This window comes from Tursiops truncatus, chromosome 4 (assembly GCF_011762595.2).
Source record: "Tursiops truncatus isolate mTurTru1 chromosome 4, mTurTru1.mat.Y, whole genome shotgun sequence".
Taxonomy (NCBI): domain Eukaryota; kingdom Metazoa; phylum Chordata; class Mammalia; order Artiodactyla; family Delphinidae; genus Tursiops; species Tursiops truncatus.
Genome location: NC_047037.1, coordinates 12,138,049 through 12,156,116, shown reverse-complemented (window position 1 = coordinate 12,156,116; position 18,068 = coordinate 12,138,049). Strand labels below are relative to the sequence as shown.

General features: G+C 39.5%; 1 protein-coding gene across 1 annotated transcript in view; it reads right to left on the bottom strand.

The window, feature by feature from the left end:
* The window catches only part of NEK11 (NIMA related kinase 11), a 108,312-nt gene extending 90,249 nt beyond the window's left edge, over positions 1-18,063 (bottom strand). The window contains 2 exon segments of the mRNA XM_033856316.2: positions 15,095-15,363; positions 17,898-18,063. Coding sequence (XP_033712207.1) covers positions 15,095-15,312 — 218 coding nt within the window. The 5' untranslated portion in view covers positions 15,313-15,363; positions 17,898-18,063.
* Between the last annotated feature and the right edge of the window lie 5 nt (positions 18,064-18,068).

Genomic DNA, 18,068 nt, shown 5'->3' with positions numbered 1-18,068 from the left:
TTTCATGCCAGTTAAAACAGTCTGTGAAGATAAAAATATTTTTCCAAATTTATTTCTCAGCTGACTTGTGCTTTTCCTATGAAGAAATTAAAAATGCGTTAGTGACCTATTCTCTGCCTTTTATTCATTTAACCAGTGAAATCAAAATATTGGTAGACTGTAACCAAATGAAAATGACTTTATGGACCTGAGTTAATCCTGCCGGTAGAGATGCTGCCCCCTCGGGAGTTGGTCTGCATGTCACTTTAGCACCACCTGCTGGTCATGATGGTCAGTGTTGAAACAGTGACTTTCATTCCAATTCCTCTTACTGAATCGCTTGTAAATTTAAATACCACGTATGCTTGTGACCAATAATTTCAACATGGTGGCACGGTGTCCAACATGGGTAGTAACTCCTAAGCCGGGCTCCTCAGAACACTAGTGCTAATCAGAGGGGCCTGGGGAAGGGAGTTCAGTGGCTGAACACACTTGGGAAAAGCTCTTGAAGGGTCACAATTTAGCCAGCAGATTTCAGGCTCTGAAGAGTTCCTCAGCAAACAAACTGGTTTAATTTTGTGGAGCCAAGTGTTTTCCAAATTCATTTAATCATGGAACTCCTTTTTACACAGAATATCTATTAACCTTTTCAGGTACTCTAGGGCTTAAGGTCAGAGGGCACTGAGGCTGTCCCAAAATATCACAGCTGTAAATGTTTCATTGTATCGACTGCCTGCCTACCCACAAACTAGACAATTTTACAATATGATTTTTGCTTATAAATAACTTGCCAACAGATTTACACCCTTTACCTCCAAGACACACCGGATGGCAAAGTGACATTGTCATCACTATCACTTCACAGCCAAGTTATTTCAAAAAGTGAAAAATCATCCCACCACGAGGCCTCAATAACAAGTTTCCAGCAGCGCTTCTCAAACTTTTCCAGCAAAACAGCCCTAGTAGCAAAGAAGGAAAAACTCATACCCTAGAATAGGACTTCCAAAAGCAGAACATGTCTCTGAAATCTCAAGCTTTATTTTAAAAATTCATGCAAGGAATAGTGATATGTTTGTGAAAGGACAAATGTTCAGGGTTATACACTGCAGCAGTATTTTTAATAACAAAAGATTAAAAACAACCCAAATATATATCAACAGGAAAGTAGCAGACGTACAATAGAATGTACTATATAGTTGTTAAAACAAAGAATGGGAACATTCTCTTCATACTGACATGGAAAGCTCTCCCAGATATTTTGGCATATGAAAAAAACATGAAACAGAAGTGTGTAATACGCTAGTTTTTATCAGGAGACAAAAATAATCTATATTCCAGAGTCGCTTATAGATGCACAAAGCAACTCTGGAAGGATCCATGGGAAACAAACTGGTTACGTCTTGGGGAAGAGAATGGGAATTCAGAAAAAGGGGGACAAGGATGAGAGGAGACTTTTAACAGTACAGCTTTTTATATTTACTGAACAGTACAGCTTTTTATATTTACTGAGCCATATAAATATGTAACCTATTAAAATTATAGTAAAAATTCAAAAATTATGCAATTTTTAAATTTTACTCCATGACATTCACACTTGTCCTAAATTTTTTTAATTACTCATATATTTTCACAATAGTAAAACTAAATCCATATTTAAACTCCTGCTTGGTGGGTTATCTGGGATACCATATGTATGGTCCAGTGTGAAAGGTATGCGTTCAGGCCATTTAAATCTTGCATAAATATTTAGCCTTCATTTCATTTGGAGAACCAACATCAACACAAAAAAATCTGGAAATGCTACTAAAAAATGCTTGCTCAACAGTTTAGGATTTTTATCTACAGGCTGGGGTTTTTAACCAGGGAAAGTTAACCCCAGCAACTTAGAACTCTTATGCTCAAAATCAGTACTAACCTACCTAAATAAGAAAGTGACACCACACTGAGATGGTGCCCAGAGTGTGAAGCTCACAGACTTCTGCCCATTCTTCAATGACAGTGAGTCTAGGGGCAGCCAAACCCCAAAGGCAAACCTCTGCTTTATAGCCAAAGTAACTGGAATTGCAAACTCTCCAACTATTTTCAACACATTTTTAAAAGCTTGGTAATTATTTTTTAAATTAATCAGTCTGGCTTAAGTCAAACAATTTCCTATTATATTTCCTTAATAGAAAAAATAATTAGGCTTCTTTTGGTTACACTTTCACAACACTTTTTAAAAATTTATTTAGTTTTAATTTATTTATTTTTGGCTGCATTGGGTCTTTGTTGCTGCGTGGGTTTTCTCTAGTTGCAGCGAGCAGGGGCTGCTCTTCCTTGCGGTGTGCGGGCTTCTCATTGTGGTGGCTTCTCTTGTTGCGAAGCACGGGCTCTAGGTGCGCAGGCTTCAGTAGATGTGGCACGCAGGCTTCAGTAGATGTGGCACGCGGGCTTCAGTAATTTTGGCTCGCAGGCTCTACAGTGCAGGCTCAGTAGTTGTGACACACGGGCTTAGTTGCTCCGCGGCATGTGGGATCTTCCCGGACCGGGGCTCGAACCGGTGTCCCCTGCACTGGCAGGCAGATTCTTAACCACTGCACCACCAGGGAAGTCCCACAACACTTTTATTAAAATGCTTTTTATATAACATATGTGAAAAACATATGGCATTTCTTTATATGAAAGATATGGGCTCAAAAATAAATAAAACACAACTCAGATATAACTCTGATGCAACAAGCAAACGTAGCATGACTAACGTCAATAAAATGTACTATAGGTACCCTGTGCATTTTATCCCAGAAAAGATATTCTAAGGACAAGTTTTGCATCCTTGTTTACCTCCTAGGAGTGGTTTAATAAACCAAAAGTGCTATAAATGTCTCCTAAATTATCTCAAACTGAAATTTTATTTCTAGGTGTAAATAAGGCCAGAATTAAAAAGACAAACAGCGTGAAGAGATGAAGCAGTGCAGCACAACCAGCAGGGAGTCATCTGCTACTGCTTTCATCCACCCTGGTTCCATTTCAGAAGGCTGTTCTTTCTGGGATCCCTTCAGAGAAACAAACAGGCAGTGGGGACCATGAGGACTTAAAACTCTACTGCAATCTCCTGATGATCTGTTGGATATTCATGAGGTGCAGAATGATTCCACCTTTAGGTTTTATTTCAGCTGTAATAATGAGTTATGAATAATTGATCTCTAGGTAATAAATTATTCAGGTAGGCACACAGTTTCCAAGGAATCCTGGAGAGAGTCTAGCTAATGGCATAAGATGGGTCAGAGGCAGCTGCCGAGGGGACATCCCACAATCACCCCACACAGCAGAGGCAGGGTAGTCAGGGCCTCCCAGCGGGGGCTTTTCAATGAGTGGGCCATATTAATGCCTTTTGAATTAGTATAAAGTGGAAGTCCCCACAGGGCACTCCACTGTCTCTCCAGTGTATGAAACACTGAGCCCTGATCGCTTCATTCATCAGACCAGGATATTTGTTATCAACTGAGTACAACCTCTGCTGCTGAAACTAGTGCTGAACTGAAAAACTGTGTATGTGTGTGAACACACACACACATACATATATATACACTTGTGTGTTTATGTGTATATATACACATATACATAGTTTTTGTGTTGATGTACATATATACGAAGACGTACATACACACAGCAAGTTTTTATGATTGTGCAGGGCTAGCAAAATAATGCTAAAATAAACTTTACCTGGAGGAAATTATCTACTGTTCTTGGTCTTCAAAACCTGTTGAATATACCTTACCCCTTCTGAGCTCAAAACTCAACCTCTTTAAAGATAGTAAGGCTTACTTCAGGTTTGTGTCAAGTCCCATCCTTATCAAATATCCAAATGCTTTACTTCCTCAGTAATGTTAAACTGCCTTGCAAATAACATCTGTCATTGGACCTTCTTATAATTTTCATTTCTAAAACAATTCTAAAAATAACAGAAATTATTAAGTTAGAGCTCAATAATCATTGTACTGAAATATCTTTCAAAGAGCACGTGAAATAAAAGCAGCTGATCAACAAACTGCAAATCTAATTACTGTAAAAACTGCATTGGCTGATCTTGCCCCCAAACCCACAATATCTGTACTTGTGTGAGGCCCATGAGATGCAAGACGTAGGGAGACAAGGGAGAGAAGAAATGAAGGGCTGCCAATCTTCCTCAAATCTCTCCTGAGGGAAGGCAGATGTAGCTACATTAGGTTTTTAGAGGTTTCTCCAAACTCAAACTAATAGAGAAGTGGAAACATCAATCAAACTTTAATTAAAATGCTGAGTGCCAACTGCATATAGGAAGTTGAGCAAACTAACACCTGAACACATTCTAATCAAAGTTGCAATATTCCAAATTTTCTACTCTTAGAAATTTGGAAACCTAAATATATGAATTTAACCTTCCTTCCTCACTTGCTCAATAAAGGTCATGAAAAAACAAAGCCTATGATTTTTCTCTGATCTGAAAACAAGAAGATTGATTGGTCTGAACCCAAAGATTAAAAAGCAACATTAAGCTTAAGCTACCAAATTTCCTATTGATTATCACGAGCAGCTACAAAATCAACCAGTTTAACAACCTTAGAGGTTTCATACATCACGGTCCAAGGTTCATATTCCCTAAACACATTTATTAAGGTGTAATTGGCACTGATACACTGCACATATTTAAGGTATATAATCCGATAAATTTTGACATACGGATATGTCCAGGAAACCATCTCCACAATCATGACAATGAGCATGCACATCAGCTCCAAAAGTTTCCTCATGCCCAGGGTTTGCTTTTTCAATAACTAAAATTTGGGGTGGATTTTTCACATGATTACTAAATAGTAGCACTGCTATCCTATTAAGTATGTTCTACAACATGTCAAAGGTTTCATAACTGTTCATTCATACTTACAATTATGAGGTAACAGGGGCTATGAAAGCAGCTGAGAAATAAAATGTGATTGTATCCCTGTTAAACTATGGAACAGAAATTCAATTTCACAGTATTTTAAAGCAATGAGGTCACATAATATTAACTGCTTATTTTTAATACTACATGAAATTAGACAATGCAATATAAATTGTATTATTTATACAATTTATACAATTGTAGTGTAGTACACAAGCTACTTTTAGAAATCTTTGGTATTAACTATATCTATTGATATTTCCCATATAAATTTACAAATCACTAGTTCTAGAAATGAAGCGTAGGAATAACTGACCAAGAAGCTAATAGTAACATAAGCGTTATTGTTTTTCTCCCTTGTTGACTTTTAAGTCACCTACGTCATGCTAAGTTCACTATTTAGATATGGATGTCATGGCAACCAAACTTTTTTTTTTTTTTTTTTTTTTTTTTGCGGTACACGGTCCTCTCACTGCTGTGGCCTCTCCCGCTGCGGAGTACAGGCTCTGGACGCACAGGCTCAACGGCCATGGCTCACGGGCCTAGCCGCTCCATGGCATGTGGGATCTTCCCGGAACGGGGCACGAACCCATGTCCCCTGCATCGGCAGGCGGACTCTCAACCACCGCGCCACCAGGGAAGCCCAACCAAACTTTTTCCCCAGGAAAATCTGCTCAAAAGTAACAAAGTAAGCCAGAAACTAATTTTAACCTGAGAGTTTTCTGCCTTCTCATTTCTTTGACGATTAACTTATAGATGGATCTCATTTTCCAAGTTATTTAAAGGTGGATGGTATCACAACTCAAATTTTCACCTCAAAATATTAGAAAGGTGGGTACTAGCCAAAACTGCCCATACCTCCTCCCAGGTCAATGCATGTGTCAAAAAAGGAAGTGGACCAGTTCAGAAGGGAAAGGACTGGGAAAAGAAGATGCCCCTCAGATGGCCCTGCAGGAACAAGTGACAGTACAGGGAACTGCCCACTGTGTGGCAGGCCCAGCACTGGTTGGCTTGTCCCGCCAAAAGCTGTTGGAGGAAAGGATCTCCCAAGAAGGCCGCTTGAATAGAACCAAGAACAAGAAGGGCTAGTTACAAATTATACTCAACGGTGTCATGCTTGCTTTAGCATCAGGAAACTAAAGTTAGCCCGGAAAATATTGGATTTGGTCATCGAGGTTCCTGTGGAATCTATCAAAAATCACCTCAGTCTTTGCTATAACACATCTTGCCAGAAAAAAAGTCCTTTATTTGTTACGGGATAAAAACTTGAACTGTCCTATGCCCATAAAGTCTTGTTCTTGCATTTTGTACATTCATCCTTAAAGTATTTTATTTATTGAATAAATGAGACAAAAATCACATTTAAAGTAATAGGCTTACACAAATCTCTTGTTTTTAAAACTTGGGGTAGTCAACAATGACAATGTTGAAGGACCAGCATATCCAATTACATTTAAAAATTATTATTTACTAAAATCGCTTAGATATTCCTCCCCCCATCTCATACACCTATGAAGAATAACATTCCTTATTTCCTGGGGGTATTATTCAGTGTTAGCAAAACCATTAGCTTCCCTACTCACAAATCCACCAAAACAATACATTGGAAGAATAGAGTGGGATAAGGAAAGAATTTAAACAACCAGTCTGAAAATCTAATAAATATACTATAGTAATTTATCTACACTCTTCTCCTGTCAACAGTCGTATTTTAAATAAATCACTTTTGTTTTCTTTCAAACAATAGTAATGTAAGAAAAAAGCATTTTAAAAAAGGCTTTTTGTGTGCTGTTGTCTTCCTTCTAAATGCTTCTTGGTGATTCAGTCTTCAAGCAGGCTTGTTTGGCCCCCTGCCCAAGACAAAATGAAATGCAGGGTTTCCCTGCATCCTACTCATCCTAAAATATTTTATTTATTAGTCATCTCTCATCCGTAAATATTAAAAACTAGATAAAAAGCTCATTGATTCTTTTATGCTAATACATGCAGCAAAGCAGCCTCAGGAAGATGTAAATCATTTACCCCAGAACGTCAACCTCATTACCATGACTGAGGTAAGTCAGTGTGCAACCTGCCTTCTCTTCTCTCCTTTTCCCTTCCAGCTCCCAACCCTTACATGTTACAAAACTGCCAGAAGCTCAGAGGCTTGAGTTACTGCAGACCAAGAACTGGCAAAGCCCAAAGTGAAGTCTAAGTTCAAACTTACCCTGTCCAGATTTACCTAGGTGGAACCTACACACAATATCCTCCAGAACATGAACTACTTTAAAAGAGATTTTAAGATGCACTCATAAGCTCTATTAAAAGACTGAAGATTTTAAGGGGAAAAAGACATGATCACTACAATTAAAAAAATGAAGAGAACTGTATTCTCTGGTAGGGAAAAATAGAAAGAAATCATTAGTTTCCTCCAAATTGTCTTCATAACTCTCCACTGCATAAACCACTGAATCCTATTAAATTAACTCAGCCCACTCAATAACCCAATTCTACCATCACAGATGCCCACTGGGGAGAACTCCTGTTAATACTATAGAAATAACAGCTTTAATAAGAGTGCAGAGAACAGGCTCAAAGCTGGACTCATTAAATCTACTGTTTTATTTAGAATGACTCAAAACTGAAAGTAAGGATATGTTAAAATAATTAAGTAAATCAGACAGAAAATCCATAAATAGGTGTTAGTAGGTGCATTGGTGTTAGCAGGTGCAAAATATAAACAGTGGCTTTGCTGAAGGCTATCTGCTATTAAATAGCAGAAATTACTGTCACATTCTGAGTCACTGAAAGCTGTTTCAAATATTATAAAAATCTATGCATTCTAGTTAAGAACTATTACTCATTTTTAATTATTTTTGACACTGGCAGGCTACTATAATCAATTTATTAATTCTCTAAGAGGAAATAATGTCCTTTTTTGTAAACAGTGAAAACCTATACACAGAAAGGGAGGCTTTTTAGTTTATTCCTTATAATATGAAAACTGACTTCTCCATTTCTCAATGTGTCAGAAATAAACTTGAAAATGGAGGAAGTCCTTTTTCTCTAATTACAACTGAGCATCTGAGCAAATGTGGCCATAATCCATAACTGGCTCAAATATTCTTCAACTGAGTGCACAGAATGCCCATCACTTCTCAGTGACCGAAGCTCAGTTATTCATTAGTTTTCCAGACTTAAACCATTGACAGAAAGGATATGATGAAACAATCATTACATCAAATCTCTGAGGATGCAAAAAGGCACAATAGTATTTTACTTCTACTTCAAAGAGAGTACCAGAATCTACCTAGCCAACAAGAAGGAGCTAAATGATATTAAAGCCATATGGTGGACTATTATGCAGGCATATTATATGATGCTTTTAAGAATATTCCATAAGATGGGAAAATACTTATATTTTAGTGTTTCCAAAAAAAGATGCAAAATTATATATACACTGAACGGAAATGTTCTCCCATCCTTTTGCCTAGTTCAGTGGTCCTCAAACTGCAGTTCTCAGGCCAGCAGCAACAGCTGTTAGAAATGCAAATTCTCAGACCCCACCGAGACTTGCTAAACCAGGAAGTTTGGGAGTAGAGCCCAGCAATCTGTGTTTTAACCTGCCTTCCAGTTCTGATGCCCAGTAACGCGTGAAAACCACTGGCTAGTTCTTAATCATTCTTGAGGTCTCAGCTGAAACGGCAAGTTCTCAGGGAGGCCTTGCCTCACCAAAGCTCATCCTGCCATCTTAGGTCTGTTGTACCTACAGCAACCAAGACTTTTCTTTCACAATACTTAATGGCAGTTTGTAATTATTTACTTTTATGATCATACAATAAGTGATTTTCTCTCCCACTAAAGCAGATACTCTCAAGCCTAGCTATACATTCAAATCACCTGGAAGCTCTCAAAAATCCAGATGCCTGGGGTGTGGCCCAGTTAAAACAGAACGTATTGGGGTGTGACTCAAAGGTGTATTTTTAATATTGTTATTTTACTGTTCAGCCACAATTGAGAACCACCCAAATCAAGCTCCTCAGAGAGCAAGTGACCAGAAAATGGGGACCAGATTCGTTGAATGAATATGTGAAGTTTCTTCTACTTTTATTATGTGGATTTTTTTCAAGCTTGCACATGGTATAAAATTCCAAATGTACAAAAAGTGTTCAATGAAAAGCAAGTCTCCTTCACTCCTCGTCCTCAATCTCTGAGGCAACCACCATGACCAATGCCATATGTTTCCTTGAAGATTAAATAAATGTCTGTCAGTGCTTACAGAAAAGACCAGAAGTTGGGTGGCAGGATTACAGATCATTTTCCTGCTTTACGCACACCTGCACTTTTTGTAAAACATGCGCACATTACCTTCAATATTGGAAAAGGAGGTAGCCTAGGGTTACCTGTATGTACGTGCCTCTGGAGCTGTTCAGCAGACACACACTGGCGCTGAGGGTCCCCAGGAAAACAGTCACTTGCAACGATATTCTCTACTATGAAGAAGAGACCCTTTATCTGGCTAATCAAATAACTGTCTAAATTGTTCCACCTATTTTGTTTTAGTTATATTTTCACTTCTGATTAGATATTCAGCTTCTCCAGACTCACACCAGAAAATGGTAGAAAGGTACATGAAAGGAGATACTCACTCATTCTAGGCCCAGAATTAAGAAGTGGCATCATGATTTATAGATTCATCTTAACTGAATTTGGTTAATATAAGCCCCTCACCAAGACTGACCATCTCGAAGTATATTAAGATGAAAAGCTGAGGAATGGATCCTAATGTGGTGGCTTAACCATGGCTCTGTCCTTCAAAAGCCCTGACTCCCACCGCCCCACCCCTGTTGGTGGCTACTGCTCAACACAACACTTTGGAAATGGGCCGTAGGCCTGAGGTGTCCTCAGAAGGGACTGGGCTAAGGAGAGCCATTTCGCTTTACAATAAAGGACCCAGACTGTTGTGGGGTTTTTTATTACCTCTTTATAACTTTTCACCTCCTTCACTCTTAAGGTCTAAGGCCACTCCTCTCTTGCTGTCAGTGTGATTAATTCTATCAGCAGCCCCCAAACCCCTCTCCTCCATATTGTCTCCATGGCTGGGTGGGAAATCTGCTTGTTAGGACTTTTGAAAATCCACTCTAATACAGGCCCAAGAGCTCTCCTGGGACGCAGGGTCTTTAGGCCTCAGTGTGTGGGCTTGAGGACACTTCTCTAAGGAATTGATAGCCTTTCCTATTTAAGATCCTCATGCTGGGAAGAAATGTCCTGTGGACAGAGAAAGCATTTCCATGTTAACCATGTTGACTATATGTAGGCAAAGACCAAAGTGTAGGTGCACAGTTAAGGGGGGAAATATTTAGATATTACATGGACAGAACCAAGGGGGGAAAGAATGAAAGCTCTTACATAATGTACAGATACCAGTAAGATAACGACTGTATGTAGCTAAAAGAGAGCTGGGCAGTGGCCATTCCAACACCTCTAAGAGCAACCTGCCACACAGATGCTAAAGCACTGCACTGGCTGCTGGTTGTTTTATGTATGTTAATTCTGCCTCTCTTCTAGACTGGAAGTTCCTAAGGGCCAAGCCTTGTATCCTATTGCTTCAGTTTCCTCTCTGGTACTCAGTCCAAAGCAAAGGTTTATTACATAAATTGTATTAAATACTTGAGTTGACAAACTAAAAGACTAGAGCAGAAAATCAACTTCACATAATAATGTCACTGTATCTTAAGTGTGATGAAATTTTTTTAAAACCAGCATCCTATGCTGATAAGATTCATGTTGAAGTTCACCAACTATGGCCATGATTAATTGTGTATTTTAATCATGTACAAATAATCATATAATTCAGGGTAAGCCTATTTCCTTAACATCTCTTTTCTATTAAATTACACACAGTATGCTAAGGGCCAAAGTAACTTACTAGCTTATCAAAATCTTGTAGGTTTGCTTAACAAAAAATTGACAGCTTACATATATATGGAATCTAAAAAAACCCAAAAAATGGTCATGAAGAACCTAGGGGCAAGACAGGAATAAAGACACAGACCTACTAGAGAATGGACTTGAGGACACAGGGAGGGGGTAGGGTAAGCTGGGTCAAAGAGAGAGTGATAGTGTATATATGGACATATGTACACTACCAAATGTAAAACAGATAGCTAGTGGGAAGCAGTCGCATAGCACAGGGAGATCAGCTCAGTGCTTTGTGACCACCTAGAAGGGTGGGATAGGGAGGGTGGGAGGGAGGGAGCTGCAACAGGGAAGAGATATGGGGATATATGTATATGTATAACTGATACATTTTGTTATAAAGTAGAAACTAACACACCACTGTAAAGCAATTATATGCCAATAAAAATGTTTAAAAAAAACCTGACAGCTTAACAAAAATATAAAATTATGAGCTAGAATTAGAATAATCTTTAGGAATATGAGTTAACATTATCACACCTTCAACATCCATTAGTCCAGAGTTTCCATAATTATGAAAGAAAATATTCCCAAATACTGTTTTATGAATTTCATGACACAGAATATAATAAAGTAAAAACCTCTATCTCATTCACTAATCATTTTAAGCTTAATTTTATTCTACTGTGATAACTAAAAAAAGACTACCAGATATATATATATTTTTTTTAATTAATTAATTAATTTATTTATTTATGGCTGTGTTGGGTCTTCATTTCTGTGCGAGGGCTTTCTCTAGTTGCGGCGAGCGGGGGCCACTCTTCATCGCGGTGCGCGGGCCTCTCACTATCGCGGCCTCCGTTGTTGTGGAGCACAGGCTCCAGACGCGCAGGCTCAGCAGTTGTGGCTCACAGGCCCAGTTGCTCCATGGCATGTGGGATCTTCCCAGACCAGGGCTCGAACCCGTGTCCCCTGCACTGGCAAGCAGATTCTCAACCACTGTGCCACCAGGGAAGCCCCAGATATTTTTATGCCAAAAAAAAAAACCCCTCTCGAAACATACATTAATCAAGTGTAATGCCTGTGGCCTTTTTTTTTTTAATTCCATAGCGAATGCAGAAAGTCAATAAAAATGCAAAGGAATATGGTATTTACATTGTAATTAAAATTCACAACATCATAGTATATGAAAAATGTCGATGGTAGAGTGGTGCCCTCAAGTGGCACAGTGATAAATTGCAACTGTCTAACGGGAAAGTTCTTTGATTAATTAAATCTAAAGTGCATATCGCCTGGACCTAGAGTTCACAGAGGCTGGTAACAAGTGTCCTACAGACCAGCTGGGGCTCACGGTCTACCTAAGTCCCTCCTTTAACAAGGGTACCACGGGGTAGTCTGGCATGTAAAGGTACCATACACTTTCCTTATTATCTCAGAAGGTTAGGGGTGTGTCTGCAAAACGTGAAGAGAATCAGATCTACTCTGATCTGTTAAGGGAGCAGCATTCATAACATTACAGAAATCTTTTTAGAAGGTATTTTCTATCCAGCCCTTAACCAATTTCCTATGTTTATGGCCTAGTATGTAAAGCAGAATTTAAAACCTTATCTAACCAAATTGCTTGAAGAAAGGGTGGTACTTGTTGATGTGCTTTGATCACAAACCAAAGGTTCACCTGTCAACACTCTCAGGAAAGGATCCTAAAAATATGAGTTTAGTTTCCTGCCTCTGTATATGCATTAAACACAACAACCACTGATGAGCTGCTGCCTTACACAGCTAAAAGGTCAACATTCTGAGGACAAGTTTCCTTCCGACAGCCATAGAGATATGAAAGAAGAGATATGAAAGAAGAGATGGCAACAGAAGCGTTACAATCTCAAGAAAGATCCTAGAAGAAGGTTTTAAAATCACATACCTGACACCACATTGCTTTGCTTGGGAGACTTTCCTCTCTTAAAAGTGTAATGTAAAAAGAAAAGCTTCCATTTAGTAGAGAGTTCCAGTTGCAGTTATTGGGTGGTGTCTAAGAAAACTGAAGCTCAGATTAGGAACCTGCATAACCTTAATCTCAGTTAAGAACAAGACTGGCTTTACTTCCTGACCTGTTCACTTCAAAGCCTGTGGTCTTAACCCGTGACACTGTACTGCCTTCCTTTGAGCATTCTAAGATTTTGTGAGCAGCCATATCCATGATTCTTCATGATTTCAGCAGTTCTAAAAGTCAAACGTCTACAAAAGTAGGCAGGTAGTGGAAAGGTGTAAGAAACGGTGAGGAGTGGCGGCAACGTGGTGAATCGGAGCAGAGTCCAGGGTCTGCCTAAAGAGGGCCGCTGCCTGCAGCTCCAGCCCACACTGGCTACACAGGCGGCAGTGTTAGCAAATATTTTGATTTTTTTCAAGAGAAGATGAAAAGCTCAATTTTATGAAAGCGACCCATTTTTAAATACTGGCAACTAATTTAGATTTAAAAAGAAACAACTCTGCAAGCCAAACAAAAGACATCTGAAAGTTGAATGTGACCAGTACGTAATATGTTGTAGAGATTCTGATGATGAATGATTCCTGTCCAAGAGATTTAAGACTAGACCTTTGGTATCAAATGATTTGTCAATTATCCTCACTATTGAATTTACTCTACAAACCTAGGCTTCGTCTGCCATCTTCAGCTCAAGTCATACGTCCTAAGATGAGTTCAGGTACAGTGAAGGTCACTAACAAATCACTTCCCATTCAACAGGCCCCAGCCCCCTCATCCCTCTCATTCTCCTCCCGCCTCCCTACACACACACACACACACACACACACACACACACACACACACACACACACACACACACACACACACACACACACACACACACACACACACACACACACACACACACACACACACACACACACACACACACCCCATCACCTCAAGTCTGAAACTTTCAAGTTTGGTCTTCGACATCTCATGTCACATCCCTTTAATCAACTTTTTTTTCCTATTCTCTTAAATTCTTCACATTCCTCATTAGTTGAAGAAACCAAAATTGGATACATTCTTTACATTATGATTTTTATAACTCTTGGGTCAGATTTAGGCCTTACTCTTAATGTTTCCATAAAGGGTCTCTAGTAATTTTCATAAATTTATCATCCTGTTCTAAACAGCTGGAAGAGTATACCTCTAGGATTTAAGGTAAAAATTTATTTTTTGGTAGAAGTCATAAAGCATGTTCAGGACACCAGAAAAGTGCCCAGCATTATTCCCATTCTTCACACAGGAATTTATCAAAAATTATGAAGTCTAGATAACTACTTTTTAAAATTCTGGACACAGAGACCATTTAAAAGGTTGATTTTTAAATAAAATAGTAGCATCAGTAACATTTGCTTTTATAGTTCCTATGACATATTAAGAAGTAGAAAAGTTTATCACACTGATTTTAAGTCCACAGTCCTATGGGCAAAAGCTGGAACAATTTAGAGTAGCCTCAAAACCTCTGAATGAAAGAGTAGATTATGGGATGGAAATCTGTTCTTCTCAAGGGCTGATTTCTTGTATCACTCTTCCTTCTCCCTTCTCTTCCTCCTGTGTTTGACGTACAAGTTTCTTATCCTAACTTCAGTTCCAACTAACTTTTCACTGCAGCACATTCAAACAACTTTAAGCTAAAAATGAAGATTCATCCTTATTTGTAAGAGATGTACTGTCCAACAACATTAGAGTTTTTCTCTACCATGGAAGTTTATAGGGTTTGATTAAAATCAAAGGAAAGGAAGTAACAAGAGGGTCATCAATATAAGATAATTTTAGATGGGAGCCCCTGTGCGGTTTAAATGTCTAATTTGAGGGCTGTATGACTACAGACTTTGAAAACCTCCTCCATGGGAAAAAGCCATGCAAAGTCAATACCGTATTTCCTTCAGTACACTCTATTCACCTCAAATGTGAATTACCATCGATTTGTATTTCCTAACATTTCTAAAAATGCAGTCATTATAAACAATTCTTATTTTCTCATTCAAGTCCCAATCAAGTTAAGTGGAAGCAAGGCTGTAATTGAGACTTTGGTATGCATAAAAATCTTACTTTCACATAATCTACCCCATTTCCCTACTCTAGGTCACTTGGGTACTTCACTCACCTTCTGAAATGCCTTTAAAAATCTCATCTGAAGACATCATTCAAGGAGATTTTCTATCTCTTACTAAATTCTTACTTTAATGCAAAAAGCAAAGTAAACAGTACTCCGTGTTTTTAATCAGCTAAGAGCTGCACACACACAGCAGCCAACTCAAGATTTGCATTAAGTATTTTTTACTTACAATTCCTCTCCTTGTTTGGCTTTCTTGTCTGACACTAGATAGACGGTTCCAAAAGTTCCACTGCCAAGTTTCTGTTGAAGCGTGTATCTTCTTGCGATCAAGGGCTTTGGACATGTGGAAACAGCTATTGATCCACTCACACACTTAGCAGCCTCTCGGAATTTCAGCATTGATCCAAACAAGAGAGAACTGTTTGTTTGCTTATCGAAACTCAACATGCAAGTCTCCTAGGAGATGGTCAAATGCATCCGAGTAGTGTCGGTCAATGCCTTAAAGAGGAAAAATCCAGTGGTGAGGTCTAATGCGTGCTGAACTATTCCTAACAAAAAGTGTAAGTTTCTGACACTGATACCTGTACCTTGATTAGTGGACTGAACAACCCAATATTGGTTAACCTTAATTGAGAAAATGTTAAAAGGTAGAGATACTGCAGATTCCAATAGAAGGCAGTCTTTCACAAAAACAGAGACTTCCCTCAGGCATCTAAATTTGGCAAAACTGAGTAACAGTCAAATTTCCCCAAGTTCTGAGATGTATATATGTTTTCCAATCAATAATCTGTTTAAGACTTCATACTCCCTACCTACTTTTTAAAAAACATCCAAGTACAAGAACTTTATAATTTCCTAAAATCTACATATCTGCATCAAGCTTTATGTATTCTTTCTTCCCACCTTATGTCTATTTTGATTAATAAATGGTGAGTTAGGATTAAACCAGAAATTAGCATGTTGCTGGTTTCTGTCGATTTTTTTTTCTGTGGACTTTAAACCATGATATTTGAATTTATTAGATGTGAAGAGGGATATGGATTCGAAATGAATTTTTTCCCATCCTAAGCAAATTCTGATCCAATGTCTGAAGTTTTTTTATTATGCACACTGTGTATAGAGTAATCTCCCTGGATTGGAAACAAGAAGTGTCACAAATGCAGTTCAAATCTAAAATTGTATTTTAATGTTAGCTGAACATAAATTTGTTATAGGTAAATCTGTAATTCCTCAAAAAGCTATAAATGTACAGCGGAATTATGAAAGGCAGGACTGTTTCATATGAGTATGTGTATGGTAAAATCACTTTTATTTCATCAAAATGTAAAATGTTTTGTTAGTAATTATGAAAAGTGGGTTTTATTTTAAATCTATAAGAAAAACATGATTTTAATAACTAATGAGAACAGACTGTGTAGTACAGGGAACTCTATTCAGTGCTCTGTGGTGGCCTAAATGGGAAGGAAGAGGGGATATATGTACACGTGTGGCTGATTCACTTTGCTGTACAGCAGAAACTAACACAACATTGTAAAGCAACTATACTGCAATGAAAAAAACAAGGAAAGAAAACATGATTTTAAATTGAAGACTGTGCTCTGGAGTCAGGTCAGTCCATATTCAACAATTCCAAAGCTATAAGACAAAAACCTATTGTGCATAATGACAAAACAAGATGCTATCTGTGTACTTTGGGGTACATGGCCAGCGGACTTCATCATGGTGGTGGCCAATTACAAATATCCTTGGAACAGAACATAAACAAGGAAATGTCTATTTACAGCATTTCCCTTCTTGAAATAATGTATTAATCAGTTAAGTTTCACCTAATGCCAGTGAGAAGGAAAACTAGTAATCAGAGAAGGAAGGAAAGGAAGGAGGGAGGGAAAAACCAAATCACCTAAGTGGCTATGTGATCACGACAATACTAAAACATCAGCATTGGGTTGGAACTTCAGAGCTGGGGCCCATACCTCAAAATGCCTGAATTATGTGGGATTATCAATATTACAGAAATTAGTGAAATCTACTGCTGAAAAAACAACTGGAGAGCAGGGCTCCCAATGTGTCTTTGTGTGCTTCCTCCGATCACATAAAAGTGATGCTTTCTGGCCAAATTAAGCTGTTAAAAAAAATGTATGGACTCATGGCCTTTTCAAATGTAAAGGACACTTTCAGTAATCCTCCTTACTGGAGATAAAGGTCCCTGTCTAGGGAAAGTCAGAATAGTTCTGAGAAGTCCAATTTTCCAGGGGCTCTCATTTGTAAATGAGCGTTTAAGCCCAGCAGTGTCTAAGCAATGTGGCAAGGCTACAGAGTACCTCGGGACTAGGCTCCCTCTGGCCCAGCCTCCCAGTAGCAGCCCGGCCGCCCCCTCCCCAGACCACTCAGTCTCCTCTGTGCGACCACAGAGCCACCCGAGAACTGGTAAGCGTCCACTCGCCCCCACCTCACAGAGGTTGTAAAGGAACCTGAGCGCAAGGAACACGCCTTCTTTATCTCTGGGTCCTCGGTGCCTGGTACACAGTAGGTTTTCAGTAAACTCTGTTAAGGCAGATAAGCGTCCAGCAGACCAGCTTGCTGCCCAAGGGGGGCGGGGGGGGGGTATGTGGTGGGAAAGGGAGAGACGGTTCACAAAGCTGCACGTTGACCCTTAGTGGGGGAACTGTGGGGCTGGGGACACAGACAGGGAAGGACAGTGTTTACCAGTCTCCTCCTAGGTAACAACAAGAGGAAGCAGATCTGACACCGGATTCTGCTAAAGTAGGAATCTAACCTTAAAGGTAAACCTTAACCCTAAGGTTAAAAGAATAATTCCTTGCCTCAAGTATTTTAAATTTACATTTTCGCAAAGCGGGTTAACACAAACGGAGGAGGCACAAGCCACACATCCTCCCGGGACCGGAGCAGGTCCGGGAGGTAAGAGCCGAGGGAAGTGAGGAGGCGCGGGCTCGGAGGCCCGGAGAGGCGGCCCTGAAACCATGACCTTCCCGGCGCCGGGAGCCCACGAGCCCCGAGGAGCCTCCGCGTACCTTTTCGGGTGAAGGCCGAACGGTGGTAGCACCGCGCGCGCCCAAGGGGCAGCCAGTAACCCGGACGCCGGAAGAGGCGCCTCACATTCTTGCAGCGGGGCCAGCGAAACTCGGCACTTAGGTTGCCAGGGAGACGGCGCGGGGCGTGTCGGGAAGTCGAGCGCGGCCGCT